Here is a 15,266-nt window from a genome sequence, read left to right as displayed (position 1 = left end):
GGAAGGAAGGAAGGAAGGAAGGAACTGAGGGACCGGGAAAATAATGATGATGATAAAGAGAGAAAATTAATTCTAGAATTGCAGCACGGTAGGTCTGATGGCAAACCCGTCTCCCCATCACCACTGTCCTCTCCTTTATCTCATTTGCACCGTCCCAGATGCTGACAGAGAAGTGTTTTCTGGGCAAGAAATCGAACCCCTCAATAAGGAAGCCACTTCCGCGTTAAGTTTCTCTAGAGCAGCAACCTCTGAATGCCCAGATCCGCCCCAGCGGTCATTTCCATCTGTTCTGGTCAAACAAACCATTCTGGTGGCGGCGGTTATGCGCTTTCCGGGCTGAATGGCCGTGGTCTGGTAGATGTTGTTAGGAACAAGATCCACCAGACCACGGCCACACAGCCCGGAAAACCCACCACAACCAGTTGAGTCCGGCCCTGAAAGCCCTTGGCAATACATTGAAAACCATTCTGGCTTTGCCATCGGCGGGATTAGCCTCGAACGTGGTGCCCCCAAACAAACTGCGCCCCAAAGCAGCGTGCAGAAGAGCGCGATTCAGAGGCGGCGACGCTGCTCTCCGGGGGCCAATCCGGGACGGGGCGGAGGCGGCAGGGCCTGTCCAAGGGCGCGCTGGGCCTGGGGCAGCCGGGGGCGTCCGGGGCGCCTGTTCGCAAAGAGCGATGGAGGCAGATGGCCCGCTTATCTTCTCTCGGATCTGGCTGGAGGGAGCCGGAAGCGCCGGGCTATTTTAGTCCTCCATTGGGATCATTCCCAGCCAGGATAAAGAGCAAACTGCTGGATCCAGCGTGCAGCACGATCCTATCCAGATGGCCTGGAAAAGACTTTATACCCACGTTAAATTTAGGGCTACAGATTCGAAAGCGATCCTTTGACGATCAGTTTTATCGAATTCGCACTCGACGACTCCTGGAGGTGTTTTCGCAATAGCCGGTCCCTGTGCCCCGGATCTTCCGTCAGGCTGATTCGGATGGGACCTTGGAGACATATTTCCAAAACGACCCTCTATTCTATTAATCCGGATTAAGTTCATTGGCAATGACTACGGATTGCCGCTTTTAAAGCACTTGCTGCAACCAAATGTAAACGCTAGCAGACATTCACTGAGTGGGCGGGGGGCTTTGTCCTTTCACTCCCCCCACTATTAAGATGACGAGAATGCAACCATAGATTAAAACGGGTTGAAACTGCACTTGAGATACAGGTGACCACCTGTCCCCAAACACCAGACACGGGAAGAATCCTGCAGTCCTTGGGAATTGATCCCGCTGAAAGCAGGAGAATGTTTTGGGGCTGGGGGGACTTGCCAGATGTATTTCATTCATCTAAAGTACGTCACTACATGCAGAGTCTTTCATGTTATTACGTAACGCTTCCTTTAGCTATTCAATTGTTGTGCACTTGCTTTCTACGAATCACGGCCAACCCAAGGCGATCTTGTAGGAACCTTCGTTTATTGGATTTATATAATACAAATGACACACGCCAATATTATTCATTACCAATACCAAACCAGTAGTTGCTACTGGAAGATCTCTCTGATATAGATAATGCAAATGGCAGTTCTGTTTGCCCAGTGAACAGCCTAAGAATCGATGGAAGGGGGTATCGGAGGTCATCTATTCCACCCAGGTGAGGAGGGCTGAATTTCTCAGACCCCAACTACAAAATAATCCGTGTTGCAAGACATTTTCTGATCATGAATCCGCGTTAAGTTAACTGGCAATGACAATGACCCCCCCCCCCAAATCCCCTCTCATTTGGAAATTAATTTGTGCCGACCCCATTGTAGTAGGAGAGAAATGGTCCGCGAAGGCTTCGTCAGCCGCTTGGAGCCACTTCAGAGCAAATGCCTGCCTTGTGCGGAACCGACCCGGGGCTTTCGGGTGCCCTTTGCCAGCGACGCGACCCGTGGCAGGAAGAGGTCAGGCGCGGAAGAGGGAAGGGACCGGCCTGTCATCCAGAGGGCAGGCGCGGGGCAGGCGAAGCGTCGCTGGAGCCCAAGGGGGCTTGCTGGAGCTGGGTGGGCTTTGCAAATCTCGGCTTGGCCCGGTGGGCTGGGGGAGCCAAGGACTCCCCCGGGCTGTGCCGCAAGGTAAACAGCGCCTGGTGTCCCTGGAGCGACCAGCCTCGCTCCCCGCCCCCACCCCTCCAGCTCCAGTCCTGCCGTCCACATTGTGGAGCGGAGCGGTGTTTGCTTAGCTGATGCTCAGGCACAATCGAGCCCTTCTGGAGCCGTCGCCTTCTTCCCAGGCAGGCAGGCAGGCAGGCGGGGGTGGGGGGGTCGGGGTCGGGGGGGGGGGTCTGGAGGAAGCTGTCGACGCCTGTTCAGTTAATTTCGCTTTGCTTTGTCTAATTACTGGCGGAGCTTAGGGAAAAGGAGCCCGGCTCAGGGCGGTAAGCTGACACTGGGGCGCCGTGGGTGGTATCGGCCAGGCGGAGGCTGATGGAAAAAGCCTGCTTCCACTCAGCTCCAGGTCACTGTCTGGGACCAACCGGGCCTCCCCTTCCCACCCCCCACCCCCAAGGAAGGCGGTTCCGCAAAGGGGGCACCGAGATCTCGGGTCTGGTCTCTGGCTGCAGTAGCCAAGCCGGATTCTGGGCTCTGGCACTTCAGGCTGGTGCCTGCCCTGCCAAGACCGCTTCCGAGCGAGCCCCAGAGAGGGAAGGCCACAACTCACCTCCTTGAGATCTAGTTTTCCACGCGCAGGGGGTGTGGTTTTGGCCCTGGTGGGAACCGGGTCCCATGAACTCCCGTGATGCCGAGCAGTCCGGGCTCCCGGGGGAAGGAACCCTGGCTTAGCCGGGATCGGGGGAGGGGGGGGAGGGGGGGTGTTCTTCCAGGCCTCCTTCCCCTATTCTGGTCGAGATCCAAAACGAGAAGAGGTTGTTGGGTTCAGAGGCAGGAAACGGCAGGGCGCCGCCAGGGCTTTGGGCCGGCGTCTCCCAGGCTCAGGGTCCCCGCCGGCACAATGGGAATAAACAGCCAGGGGGACCCGGTTTTAGGGGGCTGCCCGGGCGAGCTGTCAAAAGGCGCGATCCCAGAGGGAACAAAAGCAACGGGCGAGTTCCCAAATCTGCCGCGTAGATTTCCCCCAAGCGAGCCAGGCGGCGCTTCAGACACTCCCGATTAAACGCGAGGGACTTCAAAGGCTCTTGGTCGGCTCCTCCTGCGCAGGGTTACCTAAAGTAAACCCTTTCTCTTCGGTGGGACTGGGGCTGCAATCCCCGGACTCACGCTTGTCAATACTATATTGTCCCGTGACTTTCCCCCACTGGACTGTGGAGAGGCCGGATAAAGATCACTGCAGCTGTGGGCTCCAGACCTCGGCACCCTTCCCAGGAAATAAAAAAGTCCCACTTAAGGCAACAACGGGATACACAAAAGCCCCTCGGGTGGTAGTCCTTGGGTGGGAGGGGCGCGCTTATCTTGAGCTGCTTTATTCTTTGTCTGGCCGTAGCTGGACTGAGCGATCATCCTGCCAGATGAATGTAGAGCGGCTCTCTCTTTAGGGTGCTGTGGGTTTTCCGGGTTGTATGGCCGTATTCCAGTGGCATTTTCTCCTGACGTTTCGCCTGCATCTGTGGCTGGCCATACAACCCGGAAAGCCCACCCCACCCGAGTGATTCCGGACGTGAAAGCCTCCGACAATACAGCTCTCTCTTTCCTTCCGGGACTCAGTTCTCTAGCCTGTGAAACGGGAATAAGAACACGATCGCACTCTCCGGTCTGGAGAATCATTAGCTGGTTTCAGCTGTATGGTTGGTTAGAATAGCAGATTCTCCTGACGTTTCGCCTGCATCTGTGGCAGGCGAAACCTCAGGAGAGAATGCTGCTAGAACACCACAGATGCAGGCGAAACGTCAGGAGAGAATGCTGCTAGAACAGGGCCATACAGCCCGGAAACCACACAGCACCCCAGTGATTCCGGCGTGAAAGCCTTCGACAATACATTGCAAGGAGGTTTTCGAAATTCTTTATGGGGCCAGGACCAGTTTGCGGACAAAACCGTTTGCCGCCTTCTGCCTCTGGCCCCTTCTGCACGTGCAGAAATAATGCACTTTCAATCCGCTTCTACAATTGTTTGCAAGTGGATTTTGCTATTCCGCACGGTAAAATCCAGCTGCAAAGTGGATTGAAAAAGCTCATTATTTTGCATGTGCGGAAGGAGCCTCTCTCACGCACACCTACAGTCCCTTCATCCGCCTCTGTTAAGGCTGGATTACACCTCCACACCATCCTTTTTCCATCCTCCACAGACTAGTGATCGATTGTCAGCTGTTAGCTGCGACTGCCAGTGACCAAGTCCCGTGGAAAAGAGAAACCCACCAGTGTGGGTCCAATGAGCGAATCCGACCGGCCTCCTCAGCCCTGGACCCTCGGAGAGGCTCTGAGCTGGAGACTCAATTCCGCATCTGTAAAAACGGCGCTCAGTTCCCCCGGGCTTTGCTTAAGAGAGCAACCCAGGTCGAGTTTGTACAGCGATTTCACGCATTTGAAGTGCTTTGAAACGTAACGTAAAACTGGATGCCGGACCGGCTCTCCCTCCTTCTGGAAAGGAAGCGTGTGTGGGGAGATATCATTGCAGGGAAAAGCCCCCCCACCCCCACACCCCTTCTGCGACTTTTAAAATATCCACTGGAAATGTTTACTAATGTTCACACTGTAGATGCCTCTATCGGTGTGGATGCCCATCGTAATGCGGACCCAACTAGGTAGGACTTGAGTTGCCTCCAAGGCCCACGCGTTCAGGATCTGGGCGCTGGTCTTCTTCACACGTGTGTAACTGACACACTCACATCCCCTGGTCAGTCTACAAGCCCACCCTCTTGGCCTCCACTGAGCCCATTCGCTGAAGGCCAAGGAAATGCGTGACAAAGACCCGCCGGGTTTGCTTAAAAATGGAACCGGTCTGGGGAGCCTGTGCCTCTGGCCACACGAGCTCGCAGGACTCAGAGAGCGCGGGGGAAAGGACGGCTATTTCAGAGATCCTTTCTACTCCCGAGACAGACCCGGGCCATCTTTTTATGTCCACCCCGGGAGTAGCTATTCTGCAGCGGGTTAAGAAGAAAAAAGACACGTCCCGGGGCTTCCTTGCGGGGAGGCCAAACCGGCCACCGTTCCCGCGCTCAGAGCCCGCAGGAGGGCGAAGGGCCGGGCAGGGTTACCCTCGGAGGCTGCCTGTGGCCGCTGCCGGGCAGCTCAGCGACTGACCGAGGGCCTGTTGACGGATGGGGCGATCGGGGGGGGGGGGAAAACGGGCCAGCTGGAAGGCTCTGCTGCGCCCTCCCTCCCTCCTCTCCCCCAACCACCGCTGCTTCCTCCACTGGCGCGGGGGTGGGGGGGGAGTTCCTCCGGCGGGCGACAGCTCGGAGGTCCTGATAGGCGCCCGCGGATTCCGCTTGGCTGCGTGGCCTTTGCGCAAAAGCGGCCGCGGCGTGGGGGTGGGGGGCGTGGAGGGGTGGGTGGGTGGGTTTCCTCTTCTGGGTCTGGCCCCCAGGTTAGGAGGGGAGCGCGGAGGAGGCGGAGAGCTGAAGGCTCGGGGCGGGCGGGGGGCCGACGGGAGAGGGAGGGGGGAAGGGAGGGGGCGCTGCGCTGCGCTGGGGCGAGAGGCGGGCGGGCGCGATGCTTCCAGACCGCTGAGGCGGCGGCCCGGGAGGAGCAGCTGCATGAGCTCCGAGGTGGGGGCGCCGGTGCCCCGCAGCCCGCCGGCCCTGATGAGCCAGCCGCCGCCGCCTCCGCCCGGCCCGGAGCCCGCGTCCGTCGGGGGGGCCTCGTCGTCGTCGTCGTCGTCGGGGGCGAAGGGCAAGAAGGCGAGCTCGGGGCTGCGGCGCCCGGAGAAGCCGCCCTACTCGTACATCGCGCTGATCGTGATGGCCATCCAGAGCGCGCCGGCCAAGCGGCTGACGCTGAGCGAGATCTACCAGTTCCTGCAGGCGCGCTTCCCCTTCTTCCGCGGCGCCTACCAGGGCTGGAAGAACTCCGTGCGCCACAACCTGTCGCTCAACGAGTGCTTCATCAAGCTGCCCAAGGGCCTGGGCCGCCCCGGCAAGGGACACTACTGGACCCTCGACCCGGCCAGCGAGTTCATGTTCGAGGAGGGCTCGTTCCGCCGCCGCCCGCGGGGCTTCCGCAGGAAATGCCAGGCGCTGAAGCCGGCCATGTACCGCGTGGTGAACGGCCTGGGCTTCCTGCCGCAGGGCTTCGACTTCGCCGCCCCGCCGCCGCCGCCGCCGCCGCCCTCCGCCGCCCCCCTGGGCTGCCACCCCGCCGCCGCCGCCGCCTACGGGCCCCTGGAGGTCGTGCCCGCCGGCGCCTACGACGCCCACCCGGGGCCCCCCCACCTGGCGCCCAGCCCGGGCTCCAGCTACATGGCCAGCTGCCCCGTGCCCGCCGGCGGCGCGCAGGACTACGGGCCCGACAGCAGCAGCAGCCCCCTGCCCTCCTCGCCCGCCCTGGCCAGCGCCCTCGAGTGCCCCTCGCCCTACGCCAGCCCCGCAGGGCCCTGGGCCGCCGCCGCCTCCTCCTATCTCAAGCAGCAGCAGCAGCAGCAACCGCAGCAACAGCCGCAGCAGAGCCTCCACTCGGCCGGGGCCTCCTACGCCCTGGAGCAGAGCTACCTGCACCAGAACGCCCGCGACGACCTCGCAGGTACCGGCGCCCGCCCGCCCCCCCTCCTCTTGCCCGCCCGCCCGCCCGCCCGCCCGACCACTGGGAGCTCCGGGGGTCGCCGCTCCTCTGGCCCGGCCGGCAGAGCCTTGCGGGACTCCATCCGTTATCCCCAGAAGTCCCCCCCCCAAAAAAAAAACCCGTTCCGATCCATCGGCCTGACAGGTTCTGGCTAAGCGCTCCCGGGCGCCTTGAGCCGAAAAGGGAGTGGGCGGGTTGCGACGCCACCGCCTCAGCCAGCTGCCACCCCGGGGCAGAGACCCTTCCCTAAGTCCGGGGAGCTAAGCGGGGATGGTGGGAAGACAGTCTCTGGAGAGTCAAGGGCGCGCGGGATGCCTGGGTCCTGCGCTGGTCCAGAATGCATTCACACACACCCCACCCCCCCACCCCCCCACACACGCACACACGCTGACACTGTTTCCGGCAGCTGGTGAGGAGGGCAAGGGGGTCCGTCCAGTCCTTGCTGGGCCGGGAGGGTCTGCAACCGAAAGGAAGGATCCCGGGACGAGCTGAGGATGCAGCGGAGCTGGACCGGGGTCCCGTCTGCAAAGTGCTGCCAGGTGGCTTGGAAGGGGTTAACGGAGCCCACCTTCCCCGAGGGCGTCTTGCGGGCTGTTTCCCCCCAACTGGCTAAGTGGGGAGTGATGTGAGTCCTCGTAGTAGTCGGCGGAGGCTGTCTAGCCGGGCCTGCTCTGGTTCGCGCAGCAGAGCCCTGGGAGAGCGGGCGTTGGGCCGAGGAGGTGGGGGGCTCCGGCTCCTTGCAGGAGGGAGAGGGAGGAGCAGAGCCACGGCTGCCTCTGGGGAAGGGCCTGGCTGCGACCCTCCTGGGCACCCTGGATTGGGAATCAAGGCCGAGATCCCAGAGGGGGGCCCGCTGGCGCCCCTCGGAGCGGATCGCGCGGTTCCAGACAAGGCCTGGCGTGGCTGTCAACCCAGCCCAGGTGGCGAGGGGAGAGGGGGTGTTGGCCACCGGGGAGACCTCCGCAGGGGGAGAGAACCCTCCAGGCTCGGCCAGATAACCAGCCCGCCCCCGCCCCCCCCCCTCGGTGTTTTCTCTGAAAACAGCCGCTTCGACGTGAGAAAACCAGAGCTGCTTTCCAGGGGGGGAAATAGACCTATTGTTCAGGGAGCTTCGCTCGGGGAGGAGAGATAGGATTTGAAAGGGGGAGGGGGTGGAGGAGGAGGAGGAGGAGGGGAGTGTCGCCCCCGGCCATCCCCGGGACAGGCTTATTAAAACCAGGTCCGGCCGTCGAGGCGAACGCGGGGTCAGCGCAGAGGAGCGCCGGCCTCTGAGCGGCCCGCAGCGCGATCCTAAGCAGGGAGGCGCCCTTCCGAGTCGCCTGAAGTCCTCGGCCTTAGGAGGGGGTTAAGTCTGCTTAGGAGGGCGCTGCTATTCTGGTTCCCTTTCTTTTCTTTGAAGGAGAAAGATGACAACCCCGCCCGCCCCCCGCCCCCCAAACAAGGTTTCTCCGCCCGTGGGCTTCGCGGGGTATCATTATGAGAGTCATCGAGTGTTATTAGCGTCAGATTAGAGAGTCCAACTCTCTGCTCCCGCCTCCACCAAACTGCTAAAATATCCTCCAACTTTTTCTCCGATCTTCTCCAGACGCCCCTGACAAAGTTTGAAGTAAACTTCACGACACTCAGGGGGACTTACTTCCGAGTAAACATGCCTGAATTCACTGCACTCCTAAGTATACTTGAGAATAATGTCATTGGGACGCAAGGAGACTTGCTTCCAAATAAACAGGAGGCTAAAATCCAGCTGTTGAGGGATGGGGTCGTTGTAAAATCGGCTGACTTGTTCCCAATGACAAGGGGGGGGGGGATAGCCAGCTCCTGGGGGGTGAGCGTTCCTCATAAAGCAGAAGTTTAACATTTGCCCCCCACTGATTTCAAAGGGAAAGTTAAGTATGGGCTCAAACCTCTTCCATTGAAGATAATTTCACTAAACCTTGTCTCTTTTTAAATATATATATATGACTCAATTTGCATGTTTCATGTTAGTTTCTTTTTCCATCTGTTCTCAGCCCTGACGTTGGGGGTTTGTGTGTGTGTGTGTGTAATAAAATCACTGCAAGGGTCGGTAAAAATTACTCCCCCATGTCAGATTTAATTCAGAGAAGAGTATCTGTATTTCTCTAAGGGACGAGGAAGGAAGATGAATCCTCTCGCATTTTCTCCTGCAGTGTAAAAGTGACAATATTTTAATAAGGAAAAATAAACAACACACACACACCCCATCCCAAATATGTTGCTTTTTAAAAAAGGGCCTTCGAAAATCTGGGTGGAAGAGACAGAAAGGGGAGAAAATAAGGCACCAAAATGGGTAAAAGATGTTGGGTTCTTACGAGGGAAATTTTCCAAATAGCCCTTTTAAACGCGGGTCTCGAAGGTTAACCAAACAAAGACAGTCTGGCCTGGACCACACCGAAGGGGATTGGAGCTTGACTTAACCCAGATGAGAACGGGGTCTTGTTCAATTTTATGGGAATTTCAACAAGTAACAAATACAGACGACCTTGTCCACGGCCCGGTTTTTTTTTTGTGGGCGACCTGCTGTCAATCATCTGTTGGCTTGAGCCTCTCTGCTACTTTCCCCTCCCTTCCCCCCCCCCACTTCGGATTTGAAAATCAGAGTCCTTCCCTTGTGGAAAAAGATTGCAGAATTCAGAAGCGCCTTTAGAGAATCATTATTGTCATCTATGAAGGAGGCAGTGAAGTGAAACTGACCTTCCATTCCCCCCTCCCTTTGAGATATATAGATAAAGCGTTCCCCCCCCCGCAAAAAAAATCAAGGCCCAGCTCTTGTCCTGCACACCTCTTAATTCGAATCCAAATACAGTTCGGCTTCGTTCAGTTCCACTGGATTTGCTAGGGAGGGCGATTGCAGACATGGGAAGGCGGTTTGGATTTGGGTTTCTACTGCAAAGCAAGGAATCATGAGATCGAGGAAAAAACCAGAAACACACGTCCCCTCTAGTTTTGCCCCGGGCCCAGCGTCCTTTTATAAACCCGCTCTTCTGAAACGCCACTTGGTGATCTCGAGGGATAAAACAGCCCCTTCTTTAGATCCTGGACGGTTCACTGGGTTCTTGGGCATTTGCTGCGAACCAGGACTTTCTCTTTTGCTCCGGAATAATTTTCGGGCAGTTCTGATGAACTCCTTGACGTGCGCAGATGCAGATTTCTCGCTCCATGTTGCAGAGGTTGTGGAAATCGGTATAAACCGATCCAGTTCAAAACCAAACGCTTAGAGCGGCCCCGCCTTGATGTCGGCGCAGATAAACACGTCCCAGGCAGACTGTTTTTAAGTTAACTTTGCTTATTTTTGTTTTACTCGGAAGTTTACTTTGGTGCTTTCAATGGAGCGTGGAAGTTTTTAAGGAACCAGACTTTGCTAACAGCAGTTGCTGGTGAACGAGAAATTCTGCTGAAGGAGAAATTCGAAACCTACTTGAAAGAAAGCCCCGTGTTGTTCAATGGAACTTACTCCCAGGGAAGCGTTCTTAGAATGGCAGGCCTAAGAGGGTTAGCTGTATGCTGGGGCCAAGCGCTTGTATTCTGAACTGAAATGCCTGACTGAGCTTACTCCAGTGTAGGGCCTTCAACATGCGCGGGATGGTTTTCACGCAAGGGATTTGCCAGCGGTGGCTGAGGCGATGACAGCCGGTGGCCGGTTTCCTAAACCTCATCCGGATACCAATATGACCCGAGGGACGCAAAAACAGGAATATTTGGTCAGATCAGTTCCTCCAGTAATACTTATGAAGAGCGGAGGTTGTTGAGGATGTTCCTAGTTAAACGTGCCTCTGGAAGACTGGCGAGGCCCCTTCCGCACATGCAGAATAATGCACTTTCAAACCACTTTCAATGCCCTTTGCAGCTGGGGCTCATTCCGCACATGCAGAATAATGCACTTTCAAACTGCTTTCAATGCTCTTCAAAGCTGTGCGGAATAGCAAAATCCACTTGCAAACAGTTGTGAAAGTGGTTTGAAAATGCATTATTTTGGGTGTGCGGAAGGGGTCTGGGTTTTACTGTGCGGAATAGGAAAATCCACTTGCAAACCATCATGAAAGTGAATTGAAAGTGTATTATTCTGCATGTGCGGAAGGGGCCTAAGAACAAACGAAAAAAAAAACCTACTCTGAAGTAAATTCTGGAGTCACTTACTCTGCAGTGATTTCCAGATGGCAACCTTAAATGGGCTGGTGGAATGGTTTGGAGGAGTGCATGCGAAGGACTGCTCCTGGGTGATGGGGAATAATGGGATAGGCCCGGGCCGCAATGGGTATTGTCCCCCAGGAACCTTAGGCGAGATCTCGGCCTGCTTCCCTTGCCCAGCGCGGCTGTGCTGCTGAGTGACCTGTAGGATCTTCAGGATCATGAAGCAGCGCGCCGGTTTGCCAGCCTGGCACACGAGGATTGGCTCCGCAGAATCGCTGCCTAAGCAACGAACTGGATGCACGTGGGGTGATTTGGGGCCAGTGACTGCTCTCCGCCTAACCCACCTCGCAGGGCTGTTGGGAAGGTAAATTGGAGAAGGGGGGAAGGAAAGTTGTGAGCCGCTCTTTGGGTTCTGTTGGGGAGAACAATGGGGCGCTAGGGAGGCAGTAGGACCCCCGCAGGCTGCCGCGTTCAATCCCCGCCCCGAAGAGCGCCACTTTCGCTTCCTCCCCGGGAGCCCCACGAGATCTTGCGCGGATTAACAAGGCCAAAGCCCCAAGTCTTCGGAGCCTCTCTCTGTTTTCGGCCCCTCCGCCGCCGCCAGCGCCGAAAGCCCGGCCAGATTGGAAACAGCGGCGGAGGCTTTTGCTCCGGGCTTAGACCGGCGACCGCTATTAGGGCGAGTCCGCTATTGATGCGTGCGCAGCTGATTGAATCCGGCTTGGAAGAAAGCCGCACGCCCGTTTCATTCGGAGCAGCGCAGGGGGGTGCGTAGAAAGACAGGGCAAGAAAGTCCAGCCCAAGAAACGTTGGCTCCTCACTAGAGGGTCGCCCCTGGTGAGCGAAGGGGCAGCCGAGGGCCAGAGAGAGAGGGAGAGAGAGAGAGAGCGCTAACCATTGCTCCACATGGCCCTCTGGAAAGGAAGAGAGGTGTTAAGATGGGTGGGGAGGGAAGACCCGGCTAACAGGGAGGGCGCCCCCTTTCATCCTTCCCCCTCCCCAAGGTAAAAAAGGGCACTCCCTTCTCCCTCTCTGTCCCTTTCCGCCCATGCAGAATAATGCACTTTCAATCCACTTTCAATGCATTTGGCAGCTGTGCGGAATAGCGAAATCCACTGACAAACAATTGTGAGAGTGGTTTGAAAGTGCATTATTCTTCATGGGCGGAAGGGGCCGAAGCAGCACTGATAACTAGAGAAAGGGGGATCCATGTGAAGCGTCTTTCCTTTATAGGGCCAGGACAGGGAAAAACGCTTAGGCTGATTCCGCATGGGCCCAAAACAGCAGTGTGAAAATGGTGTGAAAATGGTGTAAAAGGGTTTATAATGTTTTCACACCATTTTCACACTGCTGTTTTTGGCCCATGCGGAATCAGCCCAAGACCAGGTCTACTTTTGCTCAGGAAACCCTGGCTTATAAGGGGAGATCCAGCAGGGCTGAGCGGAAGACGTGCATTCTCTCTTCAGTTCTGCTTGGCTGTGCCAAGACTCGAGTGGATTCCGCACAGCATATTTATAACTAATTGCAATCATCATAAATGAATTCGTTTTCACTTCATAATGATTGCAACGCGTTATAAATATGCTGTGCGGAATCGCTTTCAGTCCAGTGCAAAGAAACCCCACTGTCTTCCTCAGTCCTGCTGAATCGGGGAAGGAGGTGATAGTTTGGATCCCCCAGAAGATCTGCATGCACGGCGCACTTGCGGTCTGGCCGTCTGACCCCTCCTTTCCCTTACGTGGTTAAACTCAGCTCCTGGCAGTTCACACGGTGTAGAAGTGAAGCCCATATAGGAATATTTGGAACACTGCTAAACTGAACGGGCTTTACTCCAAAGCGACAGTTCTCGGTCGCGCCGTCATTTCCAAGAGGCGGCTGTAGGGTGACCCTCTGCTGTCTCCCTCCGGACTGACTCACAGCCCAAGTATTTGGCCAGTCAGTAATGGATGGGGGCCATCCACGCCACGTTATATTTTATATACGGGGAAAGTCCGAGCCTTTCACAGGAGAGGTTGAGCATCCAGATAGATAGACCGGATTTTCATTTAGCGAGATGATTTTTGCATTCACTTACAGCAAAAGACAACCAGAGCACACGGATCTTCGTTCCCACGGAGGCACCTCTGCAGTAACAGGTGCAGGAGGCTCCAGAGGGCCAAATTTATCCCAGTGCAGGGGCCAACTTCCATATGCCTTCCAGGGTCCTTATGCAAAAGGACGGTTCTTTTAACACCAGTAGAACAACTAAATAGATATAAGTCCTGGGGTGTTTGATAATGAGAATATAAGGCCCCTTCCGCACATGCTGAATAAAGCCCTTTCAATCCACTTTCAAACTGGTTTGAAAGGGGATCTTGTTATTCCGCACAGTAAAATCCAGCTGCAAAGTACACTGAAAGTGGATTGAAAATGCATTATTCTGCATCTGCGGAAGGGGCCCAAGCAGCGATTTGAGCCTGCTGTCATCCCAACTTGTCCTTGGTTCCCTGGATTATTTATTGGCAGTGTTTATTCTATTCCCATTTGTTTTGAAGGAAGTTTATATTATTTGGTTGGGCCTGCCTAATAAACCGCCTTGGGAACCAGAGCTGAAAGGTGTGTGTGTGTGTGTGTGTGTGTGTGAAATCACACAACCAAGTAATAAATAGGCAGTTGGGTGAAGCGGAAGCGCTCGATGCCATGCCTTCCGTTTCCGTGGCAGATGGGGAGGCCTTTCTCTTTGTAGGCTGGGCGTCCAGCGGGCAGGAAATTTGCCGGAATCCCGGGGCTTTTGCTTCAAAGCAGTTCCCTTTTGGGACGTCTGTAGATCAGAACACCGGGTTGGACGGGAGCTTCCGGCCCCGAGGGAGGCCCGCGGGCTGGGCGCTGCGGAGCTCAACCGGAGCGGTGGGGCGATTGGCGGGAGGGGCTGGAGTCCTTGGGGCCAAACCCCAATTTAAATGCAAAACACTTTTGTTTCCAAGGTCGGTGCTCTGACCTGGCCTTTCTCGGACACACTGAAGAAGCCCCGCTCTTTACATGGGCGGCTTTCATTTTAAGCACGGGAGCAGCTTTCGGGGGCCGTCCAGGTTCTTGGGCTGCGGTCCAACTGCAGTTGGGGCGGGCGGGGGGGGGCATCTGCTTATGCTTCCCAATCCCAGCATTGTGGCCCGGGAGGCCACGACCGATTTGTTGAATGTGGTTGCGCGCGTTTCATGATATAAGAGGTTTAGGACACGATCCGCCATGCGAGAGCCCCTCCTTGGCGATAGGAAGGACGTGAGAAGCGCGTGTAAACGATGCGATCCTACGCCTTAGGCCCTGCGCCTGTGGCCCTTTCAGGGGCCCCTTCTGCACATGCAAAATAATGCATTTTCAAACCACTTTCACAACTGTTTGCAAGTGGATTTTGCCATTCCGCACAGCTTCAAAGAGCACTGAAAGCAGTTTGAAAGTGCATTATTCTGCAGGTGCCGAATGAGCCAGGAAGAGGGTATGGAATCCCTCCGACTGAAATAAACGGAGAGGGCTGCAATTCCGGGGACTTTTTTTTTGGCCGGGGTGGGTGGGTTAGAGGCATTAAAAGGGAGGGGAGGGGGATAGGACTGGGAATCGGCTTCATTTGGCCGGGTTGGTGCCCCCCCCCCCCTCCTCAGAAAGGCAAACTGCTTTCCAGCGTGTTTAGCCGGGCAGGCACGAGGCACCCCCCTTCCTTCCCCATACAATGTAGCCCCAGAGGTTAAGTGGGGTTCGTACTGGTACCCCCAACATACACCCCTATTTCCATCACTGCTGACTTGAAAGAGAGCGGGCTTGGGGGGGCTCTCTGGGGCGACTCCCCCCTCCCTTCTCGCCTGCCCCCTCCCCAGCTGCGGGGTCACTCTCTCTGTCTCTCTGTCTCCCTCCGCAGTGGGGCTGCCCCGCTACCAGCATCACCCCTCGGCGGTGTGCGACCGGAAGGACTTCGTGCTCAACTTCAACGGCATCTCGTCCTTCCACCCGTCGGCCGGCAGCTCCTACTACCACCACCATCACCACCACCACCACCACCCGCAGAGCATCTGCCAGGACATCAAGCCCTGCGTCATGTGAGGGCGGCCGCCTCCCCCACCCCTCTGGCCACGGCCCCAGGCGCCCACCCCGCCGGCAGCAAGGACCCCTCCGCCCCCCCCCCCCCAGGGGCTTCGGCAAAGAGACCCGCGGGAAGCGGCGGGGAGAGGAAGCGCCTCCCTCCCTCGGATCTGGCGCAGCGCGATCCTCCAGCACGCCGTTGCAACGGGACTGGCTCTCTAGGAAGGGAGGGCAGCCGGCCGTCCCAGAAACCCGCCCTTCTGCGCGGGGCCGGCGGGCTTACTCGAGAGTAAGTCCCCACTGAGTCGTGGACCGTAAGGGCGGAGGAGATGTGTGCCCTGGACTCAGCCGAGACTGGCGA

General features: G+C 57.0%; 1 protein-coding gene across 1 annotated transcript; it reads left to right on the top strand.

Moving 5' to 3' along the window:
* The first annotated feature begins 5,685 nt into the window (after positions 1-5,685).
* On the top strand, positions 5,686-15,059 carry FOXF2 (forkhead box F2). The gene is made up of 2 exons (XM_048508357.1): positions 5,686-6,667; positions 14,745-15,059. The coding sequence occupies exons 1-2, from the start codon at positions 5,686-5,688 to the stop codon at positions 14,924-14,926; spliced, it is 1,164 nt and encodes a 387-aa protein (XP_048364314.1). The 3' UTR covers positions 14,927-15,059.
* The last annotated feature ends 207 nt before the right edge of the window (positions 15,060-15,266 follow it).

Source organism: Sphaerodactylus townsendi, linkage group LG09 (genome assembly GCF_021028975.2).
Source record: "Sphaerodactylus townsendi isolate TG3544 linkage group LG09, MPM_Stown_v2.3, whole genome shotgun sequence".
Lineage (NCBI taxonomy): Eukaryota > Metazoa > Chordata > Lepidosauria > Squamata > Sphaerodactylidae > Sphaerodactylus > Sphaerodactylus townsendi.
This window is presented reverse-complemented; position numbering and strand designations above follow the sequence as displayed.